Below are 25,400 nucleotides of genomic sequence, written 5' to 3'. Positions count from 1 at the left end.
GAGGTACCGTATGCACAACGTTTGCGCTTAGGATGGGTAATTGTGGGGAATGTATGTCTGGGAAGATTTCAGGAACAGCAACATGTCAACGTGAACAAAACCGTTATTGTCGGCAATGTACAATCTGCTTTATTGTTTCCGTGTGATAGTGAGACACCAGTTGGTTTAGACCCAACTTTCGAGAAGTTTATACCAGACAAACCTCTTTTAGAGAACAGTACGCAAAGATCAAACCATGGAACAAAATCATTTGATATGAATTTAGGTTGCAACTCTGAAAAGCCCACTCATGAGTTAGTTACAGTCGCTTCAAACTGCAGATCAGTGCTCGAAGCATATCAATCAGATGACCATGCCACAAATCTCAAGGACCTCGACCTTGGATCGGCAAATCTCTTGTTACAGATGAACTTAGGTCTCTCCTGGGACACAGAACTAGACAAGTTCACCTTAAGAGTGTCTTCCGACAACAAGCCATTTCCACGCCGTGGATTTCTGTCAACAGTCAACAGTTTGTATGACCCAATTAGCTTGGCAACACCCGTGATTATCAAGGACAAGTTATTTATAAATCCAACCTTAAGGTTTTTATCTCCCTATGATTGGAATAATCCATTCCCAGAATCACTAAATCAAACATGGGAATCAAGTTTATCTTCATTGAGCTAACTTGAACATTTGCCTAAACAGAAGAAGTACATTGGACCTTCGTGTATAAACAGTGTTAAACAAGAGGACTACATGTTCTTAGATGCTTTAAAAGATGCAATCACAGATACATACTTTAATCTTAAGAGTACCAGTACCTTTAACATAAACTTTCACTTCAGACCGATTACTTAGGACTATTTCGCTTCTTGAAGCCGAGTGACTATGACAGTGACATCGTGTTTAATCAACCACATTTGATACATAAACAATTATTATAACATGCTAATTTTCCATGTGATATTATCCTTTTATTTTTGAAAATGTGGTGATTTCCTATGAAATCAGAGGAGGAGTGTACTGTTTTGGTAAAGTGCCGAATTGACCATGTTGTCCTTTTTGTATCATTTCACTCCCCAGTCTCTTTTATCCCTCGATATTTGTCAAAACTGAAGCACGTTGTTTTTTCTATTTGAAGTTTAATCCACCACTAGCGTAAGTTTACCTTTTATATTTGCGCTCATTTTGTATATCGTTGTGCATATTGTTGAACTATACATTTTATGCAAACTCATTTTTGATTATTGGTGCTCATTTACGCACGACATGAAAAAATATTGCCGCTGTGAATTTACAGTACTGTTTGTATTTTTTATGTATGCATTTGCCCCTTAAATTCCATTCTGTATTTGTCAATCCCACATATTAGGATTTATTTTTGTGTTTTATCGACGTAGACAAGGGTCACGCTCGAATTTTCTAGAACTACAGTACCGCACAGTTTTAACGTGTCAATTTTTTTTTTTATCGTGCACGATATGTAAACTACAGTCAATGACATATGCAACCTGTCATTTTTATTGCATATATAGATACTTACGTGTAACCTTTTTCTGATATATTGATGTTGTTTTTCGAAGTGTAGTGTACAAGAGTTACTTGTATTGAACTATGTAACCATTTTCTTTGTGAATGTACTACTTTTTGACATTTATTGACTCAATAGTATGCTTATGTTTGTTATTTTGTATTTTCATTTTTTTATACTCTCCGGAGGTCTATACCAATAAACAGTTGAACTCTCAACGACTTATCAGTACAGTAAATGCATGAATATTGGGGGAATATTGTCCCGAGTAGAATTAATTTTATATTGCACGAGCTTGCGAGTTCAATATATGTTCTACGAAGGACAATATTCCCCAATATTCATGCAATAACCCTTTTATTGTATACAGATGGGTGCACTCCTAACCTGTACAGCAAGTTAACTTGATAACCAGTCATTTGGACTGGTCAAAGTTAACCTGTGACCGAATATAGGACTGCTCTGACCAGTCATAGGACCAAAATCTAGTTAACTTGAAAAGCGGACTTGGTCCTAGGACTGTTTTTATGTCTGCCAAAAAGTTAACTTGGAAACAGGTCCGCTCTTCGTTGATTTAAAAAAAAATATTTTAGTATCTTTGTTTCGTAGTATAAACATCGAAAATAAAGTAATTTGAAAATTAATACTTCCGTTTTATGAACAGGATTAAATACAAATATTTGAAAATAAGTACGCGCAGAACGTAACACAAATTTATCTGTGATCTGACAATCTATCTATTATAAAAACGATCTCGTTTACAATGATAACAGGAACTGAATATATATATATATATTCCGAGATCAAATCCAATCATATTATGTATATTTTTGAAAAGAAGTATATTTGATGTTAGGTGTATACGTCCTTGTTAGTTATACATCCTTGAACTATGCAGCCACAATCAGCAATAGTTTAATTCAAATTTTTGTTCGCCTAAATTAATAATAATTTTACTCAAAATACTGATACGTAACAAAATTTCAGTAGTTTTGATGCCTCCAGTTGCCTTGTACAACAAAATTATTTGACCGCATCCACCAAAACTGACCATATATGCACTTTAATTTGTAAATCAATATACCCGCATAGTAAATCAGCCTTATTTTTAATGTCAGGATTCAATGTATAATACAATCATGACAATGGACAGCAATATTGCAATATAATAACAACAAATTTTTGTTTGCCTTAATTAAGGGTGCCAGTATGTCCCCTTTTTACTTATAATACTGATACGTAACAAAATTTCAGTAGTTTTGATGCCTCCTGTTGACTTGTACAACAAAATTATTTGACCGCATCCACCAAAACTGACCATATACATGATATATGCACTTTAATTTGTAAATCTATATACCCATATAGTAAATCAGCCATATTTTTTATGTCAATGTATAATACGATCATGACAATGGACAGAAATATTGCAATATAATAACAACAAATTGTTTTTCGCATAAATTTAGGATACCAGCATGTCCTCATTTCATTCAAAATATTGATACGTAACAAAATTTCAGTAGTTTTGATACCTCCAGTTGACTTGTACAACAAAATTATTTGACCGCATCCACCAAAACTGACCATATGTGCACTTTAATTTGCAAATCTATATACCCGCATAGTTAATCAGCCATATTTTTTATGCCAGAATCAATGTATAATACAATCATGACAATGGACAGAAATATTGCAATAGAATAACAACAAATTGTTTTTCGCATAAATTTAGGATACCAGCATGTCCTCATTTTATTCAAAATATTGATACGTAACAAAATTTCAGTAGTTTTGATACCTCCAGTTGACTTGAACAACAAAATTATTTGACCGCATCCACCAAAACTGACCATATGTGCACTTTAATTTAAAAATCTATATACCCGCATAGTTAATCAGCCATATTTTTTTATGCCAGAATCAATGTATAATACAATCATGACAATGGACAGCAATACTGCAATATAATAACAACAAATTTTTGTTCACATCAATTTGGGATACCAGCATGTCCTTATTTTATTCAAAATATTGATATGTAACAAAATTTCAGTAGTTTTTATACCTCCAGCTGACTTGTACAACTAAATTATTTGACTGCATCCACCAAAACTGACCATATATGCACTTTTTTTTATTAATTTGTCAATCTATATACCCGCATACTAAATCAGCCATATTTTTTATGTCAGGATTCAATGTATAATACAATCATGACAATGGACAGCAAAATTGCAATATGATAACAAAATATTTTGGTTCGCATAAATTTAGGATACCAGCATGTCCTCATTTTATTCAAAATATTGATAAGTAACAAAATTTCAGCAGTTTTGATACCTCCAACTGACTTGTACAACAAAATTATTTGACCACATTACCAAAACTGACCATATGTGAACTTTAAATTGTAAATCTATATACCAGCATAGTAAATCAGCCTTATTTTTAATGTCAGGATTCAATGTATAATACAATCATGACAATGGACAGCAATATTGCAATATAATAACAACAAATTTTTGTTTGCCTAAATTAAGGGTGCCAGCATGTCCTCTTTTTACTTAAAATACTGATACGTATCAAAATTTCAGTAGTTTTGATGCCTCCAGTGGACTTGTACAACAAAACTATTTGACCGCATCCACCAAAACTGACCATATATGCACTTTAATTTGTAAATCTATATACCCGCATAGTAAATTAGCCATATTTTTTATGTCAGGATTCAATGTATAATACAATCATGACAATGGACAGCAATATTGCAATATAATAACAACAAATTTTGGTTCGCATAAATTTAGGATACCAGCATGTCCTCCTTTTATTCAAAATATTGATACGTAACAAAATTTCAGTAGTTGTGATACCTCCAGCTGACTTGTACAACAAAATTATTTGACCGCATTACAAAAACTGACCATATGTGAACTTTAAATTGTTAATCCAATACCAGCATAGTAAATCAGCCTTATATTTTTAATGTCAGGATTCAATGTATAATACAATCATGACAATGGACAGCAATATTGCAATATGATAACAACAAATTTTGGTTCGCATAAATTTAGGATACTAGCATGTCCTCATTTTATTAAAAATATTGATACGTAACAAAATTTCAGTAGTTTTGATACCTCCAGCTGATTTGTACAACATAATTTGACCACATTACCAAAACTGACCATATGTGAACTTTAAATTGTAAATCTATATACCCGCATAGTAAATCAACCTTATTTTTTATGTCAGGATTCAATGTATAATACAATCATGACAATCATGATAATGGACAGCAATATTGCAATAAAATAACAACAAATTTTTGTTCGCATAAATTTAGGATACCAGCATGTCCTCATTTTATTCAAAATATTGATACGTAACAAAATTTCAGTAGTTTTGATACCTCCAGCTGACATGTACAACAAAATTATTTGACTGCATTACCAAAACTGACCATATGTGCACTTTAATTTGTAAATCTATATACACCATGACGTACCCACATAGTATTAATCAGCCATACTTTTTATGTCAGGAATCAATGTATAAAATAATCATGACAATGGACAGCGATATTGCAATTTAATAACAACAAATTTTTGTTCGCATAAATTTGGGATACCAGCGTGTCCTCCTTTTATTCAAAATATTGATACGTTACAAAATTTCAGTTGTTTTAATACCTCATGCTGACTTGGAAAACAAAACTAGTTGACCAAAACTGATCATATGTGCAATTTTATTTGCAAATCTATATACCCGCATACCATTGTACCGAGCGCCTTAATGTCTTCTCCTGGCGCTCCTGTTAACATTTTAGTAGGACCGTAAATGTACACGTAATCAATAATATTGGAAAACTATTAATCCAAAAAATATTTTGATTAAATTGAGAATTTCATTTCTTTATTCATAATAACAGTCAGATTATATAGGAGTTCATGATAGTGTACGTGTAAAACAAAACTATTATGCCACATCATCAAAGTACCAACACTGACATATCTGAATTTGTGACGTTTGTACTATTTACAATGATTTAATAAAAAAAGTATACGAGGTTCTCTTCTTGGAATATATTATGTCGGTCGGTTGATTGATTTTGATAATAGTTAAATGTCAAGTGGCAACTATTTCATTAGAGTGCGCATTGAGTATAATTATAGGACGTCCCATATAAATATCGGCAATGACAAATCTCTCGATAAATCTGACGAATTTGACGAGATTGTTGATAGTTTTACCACACCGTATGCTTACGGACACTGTACAATTTCTGTTAGAATATTCTGCGGGAAATAGAATAGTAAATCCAATGCAAACAAGTTGAATATCAATGAAATATCCATGCAAGTATTAATTTATCCATAAAGTGAAATTTAGGAAGGGACAGGTAAACAACGGGGAACGAAGTAACGTAGACAATGTTGCCGATATCCCGTGATATACGAATATTGTTCCGATGCGTTGGATAACCTTTCTATCCGCCTTCTAATACAAAAAACTCTGTGTGATCGTATAGCCATTTTTTATTTATATAAGAATACATGTATATCAAATAAAAGAGAGCATTTGTATAATATCTAGTAGAGTCTAGCGAGTAAATAATAAATGATATCTGTGGAAAAACAATGCGAATGTTGTTTACATATTTTAATCATGCGGAAACCTCAAGGCTGATATGAAAACTCTTATAACGATAATCTGTCATAAGCAGACCTGTCCTCAGGTCTGGTCAATAGCAGACTTGTCCACAGGTCTGGTCAAAAGCAGACCTGTCCTCAGGTCTGGTCAGGAGCAGACCTGTCCACAGGTCTGGTCTGAGGCAGACCTGTCCTCAGGACTGGTCAAAAGCAGACTTGTCCACAGGTCTGGTCTGGGGCAGACCTGTCCTCAGGACTGGTCAAAAGCAGACTTGTCCACAGGTCTGGTCTGGAGCAGACTTGTCGATAGGTCTGCAGCAGTCCTAAAAAAGCAGACCGTAGGTCTGGTCCACCAACGACGAAGTTAACTTGCTTGACTGCTTAAAAATTCTCAAGTTAACTTAGAAAGCAGTCAACAAGTTAACTCTAAGTTAACTTTTGTCAAGGTTAGGACCGCACCCATCTGTAGCAATATAATATTTGAAAGTAAAAATTGGTTTAAACTAAGATTTTGTCGTTGATGACGTCATGCATTTTTGGAGATTTATTGCACGCTAACTTTTGGTTACTTTCTGTGGAAAATATTATATTGCTATGCAATAATAACAATTATAAGATTTTAAATTTTACACCAGCATGCAAACATTTGAGAATTGCCCCCAGTCTGCGAGCAAATTATAACAGTTAAAACGAACCTGTCTCCATCGACACACTACTAGATATATCGTGTAATTTGCACACATTTCTGCAAAGTATAAGTTAACCATTTATAAGATAAAGATTGGATAATTGGTTTTCCCGTTTGAATGATTTTACACTATTATTATTTGGGCCCTGTATAGCTTGCTGTTCGTTGTGAGCCAAATATCCGTTTTGAAGACCGTACTTTGACCTATAATGGTTTACTTTTATAAGTTGTGACTTGGATGGATAGTTGTCTCATTGGAACTCAATCTGTAAGATGTAAGATTTCAAACAAGCACTGGCTATGTGACAGTGTGTATACTTACTCTTCTTTATTTATAACTTGTATATATTATTGTAATGACAGATTGCATTCGCTTTTGGAATCTCCATAATGGCTTTAATTCAAATGTTTGGACATATTTCTGGCGGGAATTTTAATCCTGCAGTGTCGTTTGGATTAGCAGCAGGCGGAATCATAACACCTGTCCGTGCAGTATTATACACAGTAGCTCAAAGCGTCGGCGCAGTACTCGGAGGACTCATCTTAAAAGGGTAATTACATAAAACAGAGTGAAATATAGTACAAACACAAGTTTCAAAGCACTTCACTGTAACGACAATCTTTTAAAATTACTCAATATATAACTAAACGTATCATCCCGGGACCGTAAGGTTAAGGTAAACAATATAGATGTATATATAGAACTCAGATTTTTCACTGTTTCTACTACTGCAGCTGTAAATTACATTTTTCTACATGCTATGAAGGGCAGAAAATAAAATTGAGAATGGAAATGGGAAATGTGTCAAAGAGACAACAATTCGACCATAGAATAGACAACAGTAGAAGGTCACCAATAGGTCTTCAATGCAGCGAGAAATTCCCGCACCAGGAGGCGTTCCTACAGCTGGCCCCTCAACAAATATATATACTAGTTCAGTGATAATGGACGTCCTACTAAACTCCAAATTATGCACAAGAAACTAAAATTAAAAGTCATACAAGGCTAAGAAAGGCCAAAAACATACCGAAACAGATACAGATAAATAATAGCAACAGAATAAAAAAAAACTTTACACTATGTTTGACATCATTAATTTCATTTCTACCGTGTAATTACTTTTAATCAATAATTCAAAAAGTGAATAGTGTTATATAATTTTAACTCTTAACTTGATTCCAAATGACTGGGATACAAACAAGTATATGGCCCTCATCAATGAGCAAATCATTACCTGGGAAATTGTCGTAAAGTTAACTTTAAAACCCAAGAATAAGCATCCAAACAATTCAGACATGATTCTACTTATCAAAGTGACACACAGCAAGAACAAATAACTTGTAAAAAACATCAAAACAAAAACAAAATAAAACAAAACAAATAAGGAGACTTGAATTAGCGATCAAAGATAATCACAAATACAAAAAAATCACATTAACGGAACCAATTTTCCGGCATCAAATGATAATTCACTCCAGGCCTTAATTTTGGTAAATCAAACACTTATTCAATTATTCAACTTGGAGGTATACGAAGAACGGAATAACCAATGATTGTCCTATATATGTTTATCCATTAACGTGAAAGACATCTTTCAATGACGATATGTTTTATTATTTAATTTTTTTCAGGGTTACCGTATCTACATACCACAATAACCTTGGTGTCACATCCATTAATCCACTTTTAAATGTTGGACAGGGATTCGGTGTAGAAGTGATTTTAACATTTGTTTTGGTTTTTGTAATAATTGCCACTATAGATACAAATAGAACAGACGCTGGTATGGCATCGGTAGCTATAGGATTAACAGTTTCAGTGTGTCATCTTGCCGGGGTAAGTGTATCCCTTTAACGAGGGGCGTAAAAGGGGGGGGTTATCTGCACTGAAGAACGCAAAATAAAATTGCCATTTCACAATGAACGAACAATTAAAAATGTGTTGCACGTTGATCTTTTAATTGATTTCACGAAAAACGGTGTAAAACGAACCTTTTTCACGGATGCACTTGAAATAAAAATGGCAAATAGTTGATACCACGTTGCACGAAAATAATGTTGCACGAAAATAACCGTTTACCAAAATCTTAAACGAATTATCAAAGAACAAAAATAAAAGACAATTCATTCCTTATGATATGATCTTTCTAATTGTATTTTTTTATGAAATTATTTATTCTTTTAGGTACCTTTTCTGTCATATAGTTCACAATGTTTTGTTTATGTTCACATCTCTTGAACGTTTTGTGATTTTGAGTGTTAATGACAAATAAACAAATATACAAAAACGCATCAAACGCATGACATTTGAAGTTTGACTGTCCCTCTGGTATCTTTCGCCCCTCTTTTGTAAAGAATTTCCTTTTTTATTCGTAATCTGAACACACTGAATCTTGTTTAAACAGTATATACGGAACTTTTTTTTATAGAGTTTGGCTATTTTCTGTAATGCCATGATAAGAATAAAGATCCCAACTATACATTTTAAATTTATTAATAATTATAACTTAAGTGTTCTGAAATTAAGCTGTTAACTGCAATGAACAAATCAGAACCTTTGACTTTGATTTTTTTGTTTTAGCTTTGCAACCATTAAGTCTCCAGTGTAACTGCGTATGGTTGTTCTAGAAGCCAAATAGGGTGCACGTTTTAATTGGTATCATTCATTTGTATTTATTTGATTGTCAAAAAGACAGATATTAAATAAATTCCACAAAGACGGTAATTAAGGGACAAGAATACTTTGACACTAACATAGTAACACTTGTACTGACAGAAAATTAAAAGTCTTCAATAATGTTTTTTGTTTGTTTTGTTTTGAGCGTCCCTGACGGATCTTTTGTAGACGAAAGACGCTACTTGCGTAAAAAAAGTTTAATTCTGGTATCTTTAATGAGTTTATAGGGTAATATTTTATCGACTCGACAACTTATTCTATAATGAATGCGTTGTTCTGTACTATTTAAAAGGTTTTGAATCTCTACTGTCACCCATCTCCTTAAATAATTTGAAATATAAACTAATTAATTGAAATAAAAATGCACAAATAAAAAATGAAACAAAAAACCCCAAGATGGTGTAAAGTTAGTGAAAGGGTTTTTATTATAAATTAAAAGTTCTTCTTGGCTTCAGAAAATCGTCCTCCTCGTTGCATATATTTAAATAGTTTTTTTTTTAATTCCTTGGTACTTGAAGAACTGTTTTTACAAAAATTAAAAAATGTTGAACCGCCTTAAATAATTTTTTTTTTTTTTTAAAACGAATGTAATTGTACTTACTTTGCCAAAAAATAATAATGAACAACTGTATATCTGTTACCTATATTGAAGGAAATGATAAATTGATCGTTTTTTTTTCTTCTGTAAAATCTGATACATGTGTCATAAATATAAAAAATGATAGAAAATCAGAAAGCTTTTCAGTACATTGACATGATTATAGGTTCGAGATAATTAATATTCTCACGATGGATAGATACATTATTTGTTTTGCATTGCTATGGATTTTACTATGATCTATTTAAACAGTCCTTGTAAATAACCTTTCGTGAGCAAGGTAAAACACAGGATATCCGATGTAATGTAAACATGTCGACCGGAAGTCACATGACATTAAACACATTCGACACGGTAAAACATAACACCTTACATTTTTACATAACCGTTCATTACAGGAACATTTGAATAAAGGCAACAGTAGTATTCGAAATAAATCGATTGAGAAAAAAAAATGGGTTACAAACTAAAACTAAGGGAAACGCATCAAATATAAGAGGAGAACTAAACTATTTTATTCTTTTAATACGTTAGAATTGTTTTTTTTCTTGAAAATTGCAGCCTAGAAGTTTCAAAACGAGCACTGAAACCAAAAAAGCCCAAACACAATGTTCGTTTCATGCCTTAACAATACAGGATTAAAAAATAATTCTATATTGTATTAACCTCAATGTTTTAAGTAAATCATTAGGTAAGCTTCTATAGAGAAAATATCGATTTAGATAAAAGATATTAATGCGATCTAGTCTTTGATTTCTAGTGTAGTTCATTAACGATTAATCGGTGAGCTGTAGGAAGTTCGTATTTTTAATGTTTTTAGCTCACCTGGCCTAAAAGACCATGTGAGCTTTTCTCATCACTTGGCGTCCGTCGTCGTCGTTGTCGTCGTCTGTCGTCGTTAACAATTTTTCAAACATCTTCTTCTCTGAAACTTCTGAATGGATTTGGATGACACTTAGATTATCTTGCACAAAGTGTGTTCTTCGATTTTTGATCCGTCAAAAAACATGGCCGCCGTTACTTAAAATAGAACATAGGGTCAAATGCAGTTTTTGGCTTATATCTCAAAAACGAAAGCATTTAGAGCAAATATGACGGGGTAAAAATGTTCATTAGGTCAAGATATATCAGCCCTGAAATTTTCAGATGAATCAAACAACCCTTTTTTGGATTGCTGCCACTTAATTGGTAATTTTAAGGAAATTTTGCAGTTTTTGGTCATTATCTTGAATATTATTATAGATAAAGATAAACTGTAAACCGCAAAAATAATCAGCAAAGTAAGATCTACAAATAAGTTAATACGAACAAAATTCTCAATTGACCCCTTAAGGGGTTATTGTCCTTTAATGACAATTTTTCACAATTTGTTCATCATATTTGCTAACTTTAAAAAATCTTCTCCTCTGAAACTACTGAATGGATTTGGATGAAACTTAGCATGATTGTTCCTTATATTATCCTGCACAAAGTTTGTGCTTCGAGTTTTGATCTGTCAATAAACATGTCGCCGTTACTTAAAATAAAACATAGGGGTCAAATGCAGTTTTTGGCTTATATCTCAAAAACGAAAGCATTTAGAGCAAATCTGACATGGGGGTAAAATTGTTCATTAGGGTAATATCTATCAGCCCTGAAATTTTCAGATGAATCAAACAACCCATTGTTGGGTTGCTGCCACTTAAGGAGGCTCGAGGGTATAAACATTTCAGAAAAAAATTAAACATTTGTTTTTCATTACAAATTTTATTTGTTACCTTTTGTAGTTGTTAATTTATCATATGGTACAAAAATCATTCAAAACAATCAATTCGTGTTGGCCCCAGATTACTTTTAAAATGTATACATCATTGAAAAAGTTCCAAATTATCTCCCTTTATTGGAAAAATGCCGTTTTTTGGCTATAAAATTGAAATATCTTTTTCAACTCATCGGTGACCTATATTTTTTAATATAATTTCCATATAAGCTGTACTTAAACTAAATTATTGTAAATTTTGAGCTTTTTCTGTAATAAATTTCTTTTTTTATTTCGATGTTAACTTTATTTCTCTTATTACTTCAACAGAAAATAACACTTTTACAAAAATGTATGCTTCTTTCGAAGCCAGATTTTGATCGCAAATGAACGGTGACCCCACTTTTTCATTTTATTTTTCTATTAACTTTAATATAAAGTTCATTTATAGAAAAAATATAGAGAAATCCTATATAAATGATTTAGACCCGCGAACCCCCTTAATTGGTAATTTTAAGGAAATTTTGCAGTTTTTGGTCATTATCTTGAATATTATTATAGATAAAGATAAACTGTAAACAGCAAAAATGATCAGCAAAGTAAGATCTACAAATAAGTTAATATGACCAAAATTGTCAATTGACCCCTTAAGGGGTTATTGTCCTTTAATGACAATTTTTCACAATTTGTTCATCATATTTGCGAACTTAAAAAAATCTTCTCCTCTAAAACTGCTCAACCAAATTCAACCAAACTTTAACTGAATGATCGGTATGGTGTATAAAATAAAGTTTGTGCTTTATTTTTTATTTCGTCAAAAAACATGGCCGTCATGGCTAAAAATAGAACACGGTAAAATGCAGTTTTTGGCTTATATCTCAAAAACTCCAGCATTTAGAGCAAATAAGACAAGAAGTTAAAGTATTTATTAGGTCAAGGTCTACCTGTCCTGAAATTTTCAGCCGAATTGGGTAACTGGTTTTTCAGGTATAATGCCCTTGAATTGATGATTTTAAAGAAATTTTGCAGTTTTTGGTTATTATCTTGAATATTATTATAGATACAGATAAACTGTTAATAGCAAAAATGTTAAGCAAAGTAAGATCTACAAATAAGTCAATTTGACCAAAATTGTCAATTGACACTTTAAGGAGTTATTGCCCTTTAAAGACTTTTTTCACAATTTGTTCATCATGTTGACTTACTTTAAAAAATCTTCTCCTTTGAAACTGCTGTATCAATTTCAGTCAAACTTAGGCTAAATGAGTTTCAGAGTATCTAGTATAAATTTTATATTTCATTTCCTTGTATGTCAATAAACATAGCTCCTATGGCTAAAATAGAATATAGGAGAAAATGACTTTTTTTTTTGCTTTTGAAGAAAATAGAACGATCCAAAGAACATTTAAATAAATTGAAAAGCCAAAATAATTATTGATGAGAGATTTAACCAAAAAAATGAAGGTGAGCGATTCAGGCTCTTGAGAGCCTCTTGTTTTGGTTGCAATTCTTTTCTTTGGGTCATCCCCTTTATGATAAGAATTATAAAGGACTTTCCGTTTAGAATATCCTTTGAGTTCGGCATTTTTGTAATTTTACAGTTTACTTACATATATCAATGTTGAACCACTATTGCCCAGCAATATGCAATAGAAAAGCAGATAATATATAATCATACCGTACCCATATATTTAGTGTTTCATGTTTTAAAATTTTAGAATAAACAATTGCAAAAAAAAATGTGAAGTTCTCAGTTTTGGCCAAAATTGCAGTTTTGTAAGACTTACTTTTAAGATAATTTTCATTATTTATCCTCATTGGTAACGACACTTTGATTACCTTTTTTTCCTCTTTATTCTAACAGTTGGATTGGGTTGTTGTCGACTTAATATACATGATATAGGCGTCCTTAAATAGTTATCAAAGGTACCAGAATTATAATTTAGTACGCCAGACGCGCGTTTCGTCTACATAAGACTCATCAGTAACGCTCATATCAAAATATTTATTATATATAATAGGATAAAAAATTCCAAAAAGTTGTGCCAAATACGGCTAAGGTAATCTATGCCTGGGATAAGAAATCCCTAGTCTTTCGAAAAATTTAAAGTTCTGTAAACAGGAAATTTACAAAAACGACCACATTATTGATATTCATGTCAACACCGAATTGTTGACTACTGGGCTGGTGATATCATCGGGGACGAAACGTCCACCAGCAGCGACATCGACCCAGTGGTGTAAATAGTTATCAAAAGTACCAGGATTATAATTTAGAACGCCAGACGCGTGTTTCGTCTACACAAGACTCATCAGTGACGCTCATTACAAAATATTTATAAAGCCAAACAAGTACAAAGTTGAAGAGCAATGAGGATCCAAAATACCAAAAAGTTGTGCCAAATACGGCTATGGCAATCTATGCCTGGGATAAAAAAATTAACCCATAGATTGAATCTTTGCTAAGTACAATATGCTTACATGAACGATATTAAATATGAAATTAGTGATATTGTGCAAGAATTTAATAAGTTCTGGACTTAAGGTCATACAACTGTACTCAGAACTCTCAGTATAAACTGTCTTTGCATATATATTTAATACAATTTACTCTTAATACTCTTATAAGTTTGAAAGCATTGTGCAGATACCAAAAACAAACAATTACACCGTTGTTTTTTTTCGGTTTGAATGGTTTTACACGTCTAGTAATTTTGGGGCACTTTATAAATTGTTGTTCGGTGTGAGCCAATGTTCCGTGTTGAAGGTCGTACATTGACCTATATTGGTTTACTTTTATAAATTGGTAATTGGATGGAGAGTTGTCTCATTGGCACTCATACAACATATTCCTATATCTAATTATTATATCACAGGTTTGGTTTGGTTCATATAGTCTTGCGCTTGATTTTGCTAGGTCTTATGGATTTCAATTAACTTTTAATAATCGGAGTTTGGTATTTTTTGTTAATATTTTGTTTTTATTTTTTAGTGGTCACATCTCACATCACTGTCGTACACAGTGAGAGGTTTAACGCTAAAAAACCCAGGTTCAATCCATCATTTTCTACATTTGAAAATGCATGTACCAAGTCAGGAATACGACAGTTGTTGTCCATTCGTTTTGATGTGTTTTGTCATTTGATTTTGCCATGTGATCAGGGACTTTCCGATTTTATTTTCCTCGGAGTTTAGTATTTTTGTGATTTTACTTTTTTTTTTAATCAATATCGAAAACTGCAATTCGGAGTTCAAACTTGAAACAACATGTTGGGGTGCATTATCCATGTTCATATTTCTTAAGTTTGTCATCTAATACTCTTCCTGTCTTCAAAAACATACATATGTTTTGTTTAAATCTGAGAAGTCAATTTACAATATTGTCATTTCAGATTACCTACACTGGTTCAAGTATGAACCCTGCCAGATCACTTGGTAGTGCTGTCGCCTCAAACAGTTTCAACGATCACTGGGTAGGTCATGTGACAGGTTCATTAAAGGTTTCACCCTTAAAAGTATACGTGTACACAAACACATTTTCAGTTAATTAAAACACTTCTGTTATAAACCTGCTGATAATTTTTTGGTTAAATTGGCAAATTATAACCAATGCCTGGCGACTACATGCCTTTGTAATGTAAAGAAGCAACAACAAAAACGACACATCCTCATTTCATTTAATTCATCCTTGTGGTGTTCGTATGTAACCTTCATTACCTTCTTCTTAATCGATTTATGGGTTTAGAATATCGATACATGAAGGCAATAGGAGTACACCGCTGTTTCATATTCATAAACTGATTACGCGAAAAAAAAAGATTCGGGTTACAAACTGAAAAAGAGGAAAGCAACGGAACAACAGAAATACTGAACTGTCACAAAAACAAACTCCAACATACATCATATAAATACAAACAGACCATTTGACACCACCTGCCATATAAACTACTCACTGTTGCCTAAATTCCAAGTGAAATGCAAAATCATTTGAGAACCATCGTTAAGGCGAACTCTTTGTGTCATTACAATCTTAAAATCCCCTTATATTACCACGGTTTCGAAATCAATAAAAAAACTGATTTCTTTTTTGAAATTGTGCACGGTTTTTACTATAAAAACACGTACGTTGTGTATCCTAAAATTTACATAAACATAGAACAGTCCTCCCTGTAGATGTTTCTGCCGTTCATTTATTTTTTCCAGTTTTAAAATTAGATAATTCTAAGAAGGTGTTTGTTACATTACCCTTTACCGCCGTTGTCCTTAACCGGATATCATCATTTATCTTTTGTTGTAGATTCTGCTTACACTAATAAAACAACCAACATATACGTGTTCGTAATTACTGAAAATAAGTCTGAGAACCTAAATGCAGAATTCAACATTATTGGATAATTTTTTTTATAAACTAAGAAAGACAACTTTTGTTTTTAAAATTTTCTAAATAATTATTGTGAAGCATTGTTATAAGGTTATCTGTCATATCTGGTTAACATTCGCTTGCGCTCTTCAATCCGAAATTTCACTTCCATAAAAATAATACTTCTATTTCAGATGATATTTTCGAGAATAATTTAAATTCGTGGATTATTTAATTTGTGATTACAGAAGGTCGTGCATAAGACAACATTATAATATATTGATCATTTTTACTTTGTCGAACACATGAAATGGTGTTTCATAAAAACGAAATCAACGAAAAACTATTGCATATGAGTATATTCATCCTCTTAACTGCTACAAATCGAAAGCTACAAAAATTAAAACCATAATTTTATAACAAATTATGTTACAGGTTTATTGGGTTGCTCCTATACTTGGTGGTGTTATTGCAGCAGTTTTATATAAATTTCCTTTCTCGCCATTCCGTAACGCAATCCCGATGGATGAAGCGGTAAACGAATTATGTGAGTATCTATCATCTTTGTGAACTTTTAAAATTGTTTGTATAAACATTGATCGACAAAAATATGTGACGTATATAATTTTCTGAAGTCAGACACGCGAATCAATGAGAGTGTTTGTAGATAGATGTTTTTGTGTTCTGTTAAATTGTTCCTTTTAAAATTGTTACACGATGATGACTGCTGTACCCATACTTTGACTATATTATTTATTATGTCTGTTTAGTTCACGTATCATTGTAAATATAACGGAATTTGATGAGACTGTCAACAAAGTGAGAGGTTTAGCGCTATAAAACCAGGTTTAATCCACGATTTTCTACATTTAAAAATGCCTGTACCAAGTTAGGAATATGACAGTTCTTGTCCATTCGTTCTTGATGTGTTTTGTCATTTGATTTTGCCATGTGATTATGGACTTTCCGATTGGATTTTACTCTGAGTTCAGTATTTTTGTGATTTAACTTTTTTGTATTGTTTAAAGTTGCAGCTAGAGTTTGAAAATGCATATCTTATATGTAATTTTTTTATCCACAGTTACTAAACTTTTGAAGGTACATCGTTAATTGGCAATTTAAATTAAATCATACAACCGGATGAAGGTTGATAAAAAAAACCTTCATCAAAGTTACCAGTCTAATAATTCGGTATACGAGACTCGAGTCTCGTCTACATATATGTCATTTCGATAAACCAATCAAACATTTCAATGTCTCATATCTTTTAATGCATCAAACAATATCTGTATCCCTCCTAATGACACGAATGACGACCGGACCAATTAAGGGAGAATAACAATTTATAAGTCATATTACCTTCTTAGATATCGCGACTTTGGAATGTTATTGAACTAGAATTAAACAAATATTTAAATGCTTTGTAATGCACCTTACTTGAAATTTCCAAATAGCACAAACAAAGATGAGACTTATATACATCCTTTGGATATGATAAACACAGGAATCGCAATAGTATTTTAATGTTTGACTTGATTTCATTTTAGTTCTTCACTAAACTTTAACTTTGTCCAAAATACTAGATGTTTTACTACGAGATATGTTTTATACTTAAGTTAGCTATATTTTGAATAAAAAAATATTTGAAAAACAAAGTTTTCGAGATACTAAGGATTGTCTACCACATGAATAGGTACCTTTAAGTTAGCTGTACTACAAAGTTTGGGAGCAATGATGACCTGAAAATCTGAAGGCTTTCGCCAAAAAAAACCAGGGGTAGTAGGAAGTAATCATGTTAATTCTTATAGTACGTACAACTAATTGTATTAATGAAGTTGAAAAAGTACCACCCATACACATGATTTACAGTCATAATATTGTTTTTTTTCAGTGCAAGATGGGGACATGATTGTTATTCCAAAAGATTACTTCACTGGGCGAAGTCAACAAAAGATACACACTGCCAACAGTCAATTATAAGATACTATCTCTTATATAAACAATCTATTATTGGCATCTACAAATATACATTTATTAAATAATACACTGCTTACTACAGCACTGTCTTTATTGTAGGACGTATACTACTGAAATTCAAGACTTTTTTTCCTAACAAAAATGTTGGAATAATACATAGCCTTTCTTTCTTTTCTCTTTTATTTATATAAGCGTTTACATTTTTTTAATTGAAGGTGAGAAAAAGATATCATAGCTGGTAAATATGTGAATATTTTACCTGAATGATTAACTAAGTTTGTTATAATTGTAACATAAGCTTCATATTTCCCTTTTAAAATCTTTGTAATTTCATTGTTTTCGTACAGAATTGCAAGTACGCAAATGTTTTAAAAAAACACAGTAACACAAATTTCTGTAATCTGGAGCAATCATATTTTATATTCCTAATAGGGAAGTTGTTCGGTTTGAAACATAGGTAAACAAGAAAATGTGTATTTTAACTATAAAGTGCATTTTTACAACTATGTTGATCTGAATGTCACTGGTGAGTCTTATGTAGACGAAACGCGGGTCTGGTGAATTAAATTATAATCCTGGTACATTCGATAACTGTTCTTTACGTCGCTTGTTTCAGATAATACTTTTATTTGTTATGAAGTCAAAAGATGTTGTATAGTTATATAATGATAACCAAAGCTAAGCAAGGTACTGTTTGAATTAAGAGTGAGGCTGACAATTTCGATTTAATATGATATTATATTTTTGGTGATAAAAGCTATGTTATTGCAGGCTTGGGACATATATCATCCTTTTTTCGTTTTGTCATTATGTTATGGTGTTTGAAAAGAAATATAACAAATACTTTTAAAATATATATGTCATCAAAGAGGTTTCATAAGGTTCTAAAATGAAAAAAAAATATCATATCTTGAAAAAATGGAAAGTTCTGATAATTTTTTGTCCCTTGTTTACGCATGCATCACTTGGCATGCACATTCACACTAAGCAAATCAGTAGAAACTATCGTTTATTAGACGTAGACCCCATAATATAAACACAAATCATTCAATAAAATAAAAAAGGGTTCACTTTGTACATGCAAATATAAATGTAACATGATCAATGTTAAAAAAACAATTACACTAGCATTATAATGTGTGTTAATTTATGTTATTTCAAACAATGTTTGTCCTGTTACTATATGTAGATATACAGTTATATTTTATAATCTTATTTTATTTCTTTTATAATAAAGTAACTATTAACATTTAACAGATTTATTTTACTGTTAAATAGAGACGAATGATACCATAGGCAGAAGAATTCGCCTTTTCATAATGTAAAAGACTATGGGTAATGTAATTGGTACACCACGATGAAAATAACGTCACGTCATTGGTTGAATTTCAGTTGTTTAGAACGATTTTCACCAATCACAACGTTTTTGTGTACGCTTTTGAAAATATTACCCAGAATGCATTAGATTATGATACGGCGAATTAAAACTCAGTATTTGAAGAGAGACCGTTGAGATCATAATAAAAACGAAAACATAACCAACAGCAACTCTATTACTACTTTATTTTTAATATTGATTAATTTACGAACCTCAACAAATTTGAATAACTTGCAACAATCGGCTATGCTTAGAAAACTCACTATTCGATAACAAACTGACCACGTCATTATTAACGAAAACCGACGAAAAGACAAACGGTCAACATGGTGTTAAAACACCTCTCAGAAAAACAAAATCATGAGTAACGCAAACCAAAAACATACTACCTTGGGTAAACTGAGTTTTTCAGAAAGGTAAACACATTCTTCTCCACATGTGGAATGGTACAAACCAGAATTACACGGACTACTATAGAATTTAATGTAGTACATAACGGCTAATGTTAGTAGTAATCAGTATGCTGAATATCTCTGATGTGTTCTTCACAATTCCGGCCAATTATTATTATAATAGATTTTTATTATAGAGTTTACAGTAAAATCTAAAACAAGTTGATGTGCATGAATTTAGCACTGCTAGTAGTAAGTGTAAGAAGAAACACGGAAGAGAATAATCAACACAATTGTCATTGTACTTGATATTGTCAGATAAGTATGTCCGTTTCATGCTATTCACCAATTCATAATAGTAAAATAACAAAAATGCTGAAGTCCGAGTAAAATTTAAAACGGAAAGTCCCTAATCAAATTGCAAAATCCAAAAAACAAACACATCAAACGAATAGATAACACCTGACATATTCCTGACTTAGTACAGTCATTTTCTAATCAATGAAATAGTGGATTGAACCTGGTGTCATCGCTAGCTAAACCTCTGACTTGAATGACAGTCGAATCAAATTCCATTAAATTGGCAACGATGTGTAAGAGAAAAATGCCAAATTAAAACATTCAGATGATACAAATATGACGAACACAAACATAAAAATCTGAAAAGCAAACAAAACCTATGAAAATCACTTGTAACAGATAACACATTGATTTCCTGAAATATAAACAATAATGCAGTGTATGAAGTAAATAACAAAATAACCAATCAATCTGTACAAAACTTAAAGAACATTTTTTTTGACATTTTGCCTAGTAAGTAAAGGAGGGACAAAAGATACCAGAGGGACAGTCAAACTCATAAATCGAAAATAAACTGACAACGCCTGGCTAAAAATGAAAGAAGACAAACAGACAAACAATAGAACACATGACACAACATAGAAAACTAAAGAATTAAAAACACGAATTAGTCGAATTTGACCTTCATTTTGTACAACAATTTTGTTGTTATTGTGTTGTCAAAACGTCAAAAGTTCACAAGAAATGATATTTTAAGACCGGCTATCGCTCATTGACCTAACGTATTCGATACATTTAACACAAAGGTTCTATGTAATATATTTTGGAATATGTAAAAGAGGGGAAAAAAAATTAAACAGAAAATAAATTAATATCACCAAAACCTTGATAAATCACTTTTAGATAATTTAAAAAATAATCCAAAAGAATACTAGAATGTTCTAAAGGAATTAAAAAGAAACCAAATTTTGAGCAAGATATAGCTGAAATTTAAATGAATGAAAATCAAATCATAAAACATTTTCAGGATCAAGATACACCAGCATCAAATGATAAACCCTCTGTAAATAAAATGGAACGTTAACTAATAATAGTGGAGCGGCGAATGTTGAAAAAGTCGCTTAGTTAACGATTTTAAATTACCTAAATACTTCATGGAATTTTAAGGTCTTAATTGTCTATCGATTATTCATCTTTAGCAAAATGTTTGTCGTAGTTATCAAATGTGGTACAAATGACGTTAAAAAAGCCTCAACTGACGTAACCCAACTTGCATCGAATACCCCACTGCTGATTCGGTAGTCAAATTTCACAACAAACCCGTTCTAAAAAATAATTTTTGAATGGACTTCATAAAATGTAAGGGCATTAATTTTCCAAATAGTCCTAAATATAATGCTTAATGCATCTGAAAATTGTTAAAAATTTTCATCTAGCATTATTTGCACGTGCAGTATAGGTGTATTTTAAAGGCACAACAGTGACATTTATGTCCAGTGCAGGATGTTTATCCAATATTGTCGACATCGCGATGTCTACAATGTTAACACGATATCGTGTCAACATTGTTTACATTGTTTGAATCCTTATATAATGTTTACATCGTTGACATTGTAAACATCGCGATGTATACAATTTTGAAAATGTATTGTGTTAACATTGTTTATATCGCGTTGTTTACAATGTTAAAACGATGGTGTGTCAACATCGTTTACATTGTTTGAACTCTTATATACTGTTTACATCGTTGACATCGTTAACATTGCGATGTATACAACATGAAAACATAACATACAATTTCATCTGCTGAAAGGTTAGTCAATCTTGAAGATGCTGCTTTTAGAGCATTCGACGATGAAATGATTAATCGAATCGAGCAAGATAATTTGTCCAATAATGCAGTGTATCACGCAGCATATCTGACAACATACTTGGCATACAGAATAAAAGCCACTGATCAATCTGCGTATGATGTGGCATTTAGGAGTAGTTGAAATTATAGACAGAAACCTTCTTCGTGACAAAAAGTCTTGTATTGTCATCACTTTTGACAATGTATCAGTCTTTTTTACCTGATAAAATAAGTAAGACATACTCAAATTCCTCTAAACTTAAGGCTAAACTTGAGGGGCACTACGTACAGGGATGCCATTGTATTTTTACTCAAACAGTACAAGGTAAATCTAGCATTGTATTTTCTAGCGATATTTCCATTTGAGACGCTGTTTAGACAGCGAATAACATCAAAGCATAATTAGAAATGTTTGAGATAAAAGCCGACTTAAGTACATGTAGCTCCACAAAAGCAACGAACAAACCGGTATACATGTATTTCATGAAGCAGTCTCAATATTAAGACAAAGAATTTAAAATATTTATATATGGAGATTATTATCCTGCAAATAACCAAGTATCGTTGGAAATATCAGAATTAGTTAACATTGCGTTGTATACAATGTTGAAACGATATTGTGTCAACATTGTTAACATTGTTTGAACTCTTATATATTGTTTACATCGTTGACATCGTTAACATCGCGATATATACAATGTTGAAACGATAGTAGGTGTACATCGTTTACATATAAGAAGATGTGGTATTAGTGCAAATGAGACAACATTTCATTTAAGTCACACGTTTTATAAGTAAGCCAGTATAGGTTACAGTATTGTCATTAACACGGAGTTTTGGTTTTAATCGAAAAGCAAGCAATAAAACATGTAAAAGGCACAATCAAAAAACACTAGTGTAAAACTATTTAATCAGGAAAACTAACGGTGTACTTTTAAAAAAAACGAGAAACCAGAAACACGTATAAACAATTCAACAGACGACAAATTTACTGAACAACAAATTCCTAACTATAAGGACAGATGCAAACGAATGCAGTTAGTTTAACGTTTAAATACGTACCATAGACTCAATATAAAATACAAAGACGATTTTGACACAATATTGTTAGCATTGATATGTGAACAATGTAAACAATAAGGTATGTATAAAAGGAGAGGTAGTATGATTGCAAAAAAGCCAAATTTCCACTACAAACATACTAAATGACAAATCTATTATCATCTGTATATAACCGTATGGCCTTTAACATTGAGAACAGTTTATATCGCATAGTTAACAATAAAAGACGCCGACATAGCATATGCAAAACAATTTAAACTATAAAACTAACTGCTTTACTTATTTAAAAAAAAAGAACGAAAAACAAATATGTATATATAACAAAAAAAAGATGTTGACACTATAATGTTAACCTTACGATGTATTCGATGTGAAGGATGTTAACAGAAAGGTATAGACGCTTTATATACAATATAAACACGATGTTGACACGATACTGTCAACATTGCGATGTATACGATGTGAACGGTGTAAACAGAAAGGTATAGACTTTATATACACAATATAAACACGATGTTGACACGATATTGTCAACATCGTGATGTATACGATGTGAACGATGTAAACAGAAAGGTATAGACTCTACATATACAATTTAAACACGATGTTGACACGATATTGTTAACATTGCGATGTATACGATGTGAACGATGTAAACAGAAAGGTATAGAACATATTGATATGCTACAATGTAAACACAATGACGACACTATAAAGTTGACATTGCGATGTTGACAATATCGACAAATCATTGTGCACTGGACATAGGACATGGACATTTGGCCGCCTAATAATACTTCAATCGACCCGATTTACTTTTTGAAGTTAATTCCTAATTAGATAAGTATTTGGCTAAACATCTGCTTTTTATCCAGATTTCAAGTCCGAATATTTGTCACAGATTTACCGACATTGTTGTGGTTTCTAGTTATAGTCCCATATTCATCGATTTAGCGAAGGGCGTATGTAGTCATTTTCAAGCATATTTCTTGTTCATTTTATGATTTTCGAAGCCTTGTAATTAATTTATGTTGTTTGGTATTGATGTTTATTCGTTTTTTTTTAATTTAACTGGGATAGTGAATTTTCTTGAAGTGTTCGTTTGGTTTTCAGGTGTGTTTGACATGTTTTTTATTCAATCAAAAAGGACAATTTAACAATCTCGTTAAAACAGATCCCGCCACATGCCAAAAAAAAGGAAAGTGAAAGTTTGTGTTGACAAATGCATTATCTTCGATTCTGTTCATGATGAAATTTAATAACATCAACAGAATTTGGAAGAAAAAGTCTGATAAATGCTGCAGAAAAGAGACGTGATGATTCGTTTAGTTATTTGAATGAATTCTGCAATGAAACATCCGAAATATCCGTATTTAGGTATCATATGTTATGCTATAAAAGCTACACAAGTAAGCAGAATTTTAAATCAGTTTCATGTTCTTCAGCTGAAAAGGAAACACCAGATATAAATTCCGATTTATCTAATCATTTGGTGCCTAAAAATAATGATCACGATACATCAAAGTGTGTTATTTGCCAACAAAAATGTCTCATAAAAGTGTGAAAACATAACATACAATTTCATCTGCTGAAAGGTTAGTCAATCTTGAAGATGCTGCTTTTAGAGCAGTCGACGATGAAATGATTAATCGAATAGAGCAAGATAATTTGTCCAATAATGCAGTGTATCACGCAGCATATCTGACAACATACTTGGCATACAGAATAAAAGCCACTGATCAATCTGCGTATGATGTGGCATTTAGGAGTAGTTGAAATTATAGACAGAAACCTTCTTCGTGACAAAAAGTCTTGTATTGTCATCACTTTTGACAATGTATCAGTCTTTTTTACCTGATAAAATAAGTAAGAAATACTAAAATTCCTCTAAACTTAAGGCTAAACTTGAGGGACACTACGTACAGGGATGCCATTGTATTTTACTCAAACAGTACAAGGTAAATCTAGCATTGTATTTTCTAGCGATATTTCCATTTGAGACGCTGTTCAGACAGCGTATAACATCAAAGCAGAATTAGAAATGTTTGAGATACAGGCCGACTTCAGTACATGTAGCTCCACAAAAACCAACGAACAAACCGGTATACATATATTTTATGAAGCAGTCTCAATATTAAGACAAAAAATGTAAAATGTTTATATATCTGGAGATTATTATCCTGCAAATAACCAAGTATCGTTGGAAA

The 25,400-nt window shown here is 31.9% G+C and overlaps 1 protein-coding gene across 4 annotated transcripts in view; it reads left to right on the top strand.

Annotated features, from left to right (window-relative positions):
• The window catches only part of LOC134690996 (aquaporin AQPAn.G-like), a 77,281-nt gene extending 57,949 nt beyond the window's left edge, over window positions 1-19,332 (top strand). For all 4 annotated transcript variants that reach the window (XM_063551181.1, XM_063551180.1, XM_063551178.1 and 1 more), the window contains exons 3-7: window positions 7,223-7,410; window positions 8,492-8,696; window positions 15,265-15,345; window positions 16,668-16,779; window positions 18,124-19,332. In XM_063551181.1, coding sequence (XP_063407251.1) covers window positions 7,223-7,410; window positions 8,492-8,696; window positions 15,265-15,345; window positions 16,668-16,779; window positions 18,124-18,212 — 675 coding nt within the window. In that variant the 3' untranslated portion in view covers window positions 18,213-19,332. The remainder of the gene's footprint in view (window positions 1-7,222; window positions 7,411-8,491; window positions 8,697-15,264; window positions 15,346-16,667; window positions 16,780-18,123) is intronic.
• Window positions 19,333-25,400: the final 6,068 nt, after the last annotated feature.

The sequence above is a fragment of the Mytilus trossulus genome, chromosome 11 (genome assembly GCF_036588685.1).
Source record: "Mytilus trossulus isolate FHL-02 chromosome 11, PNRI_Mtr1.1.1.hap1, whole genome shotgun sequence".
NCBI lineage: Eukaryota > Metazoa > Mollusca > Bivalvia > Mytilida > Mytilidae > Mytilus > Mytilus trossulus.
This window is presented reverse-complemented; position numbering and strand designations above follow the sequence as displayed.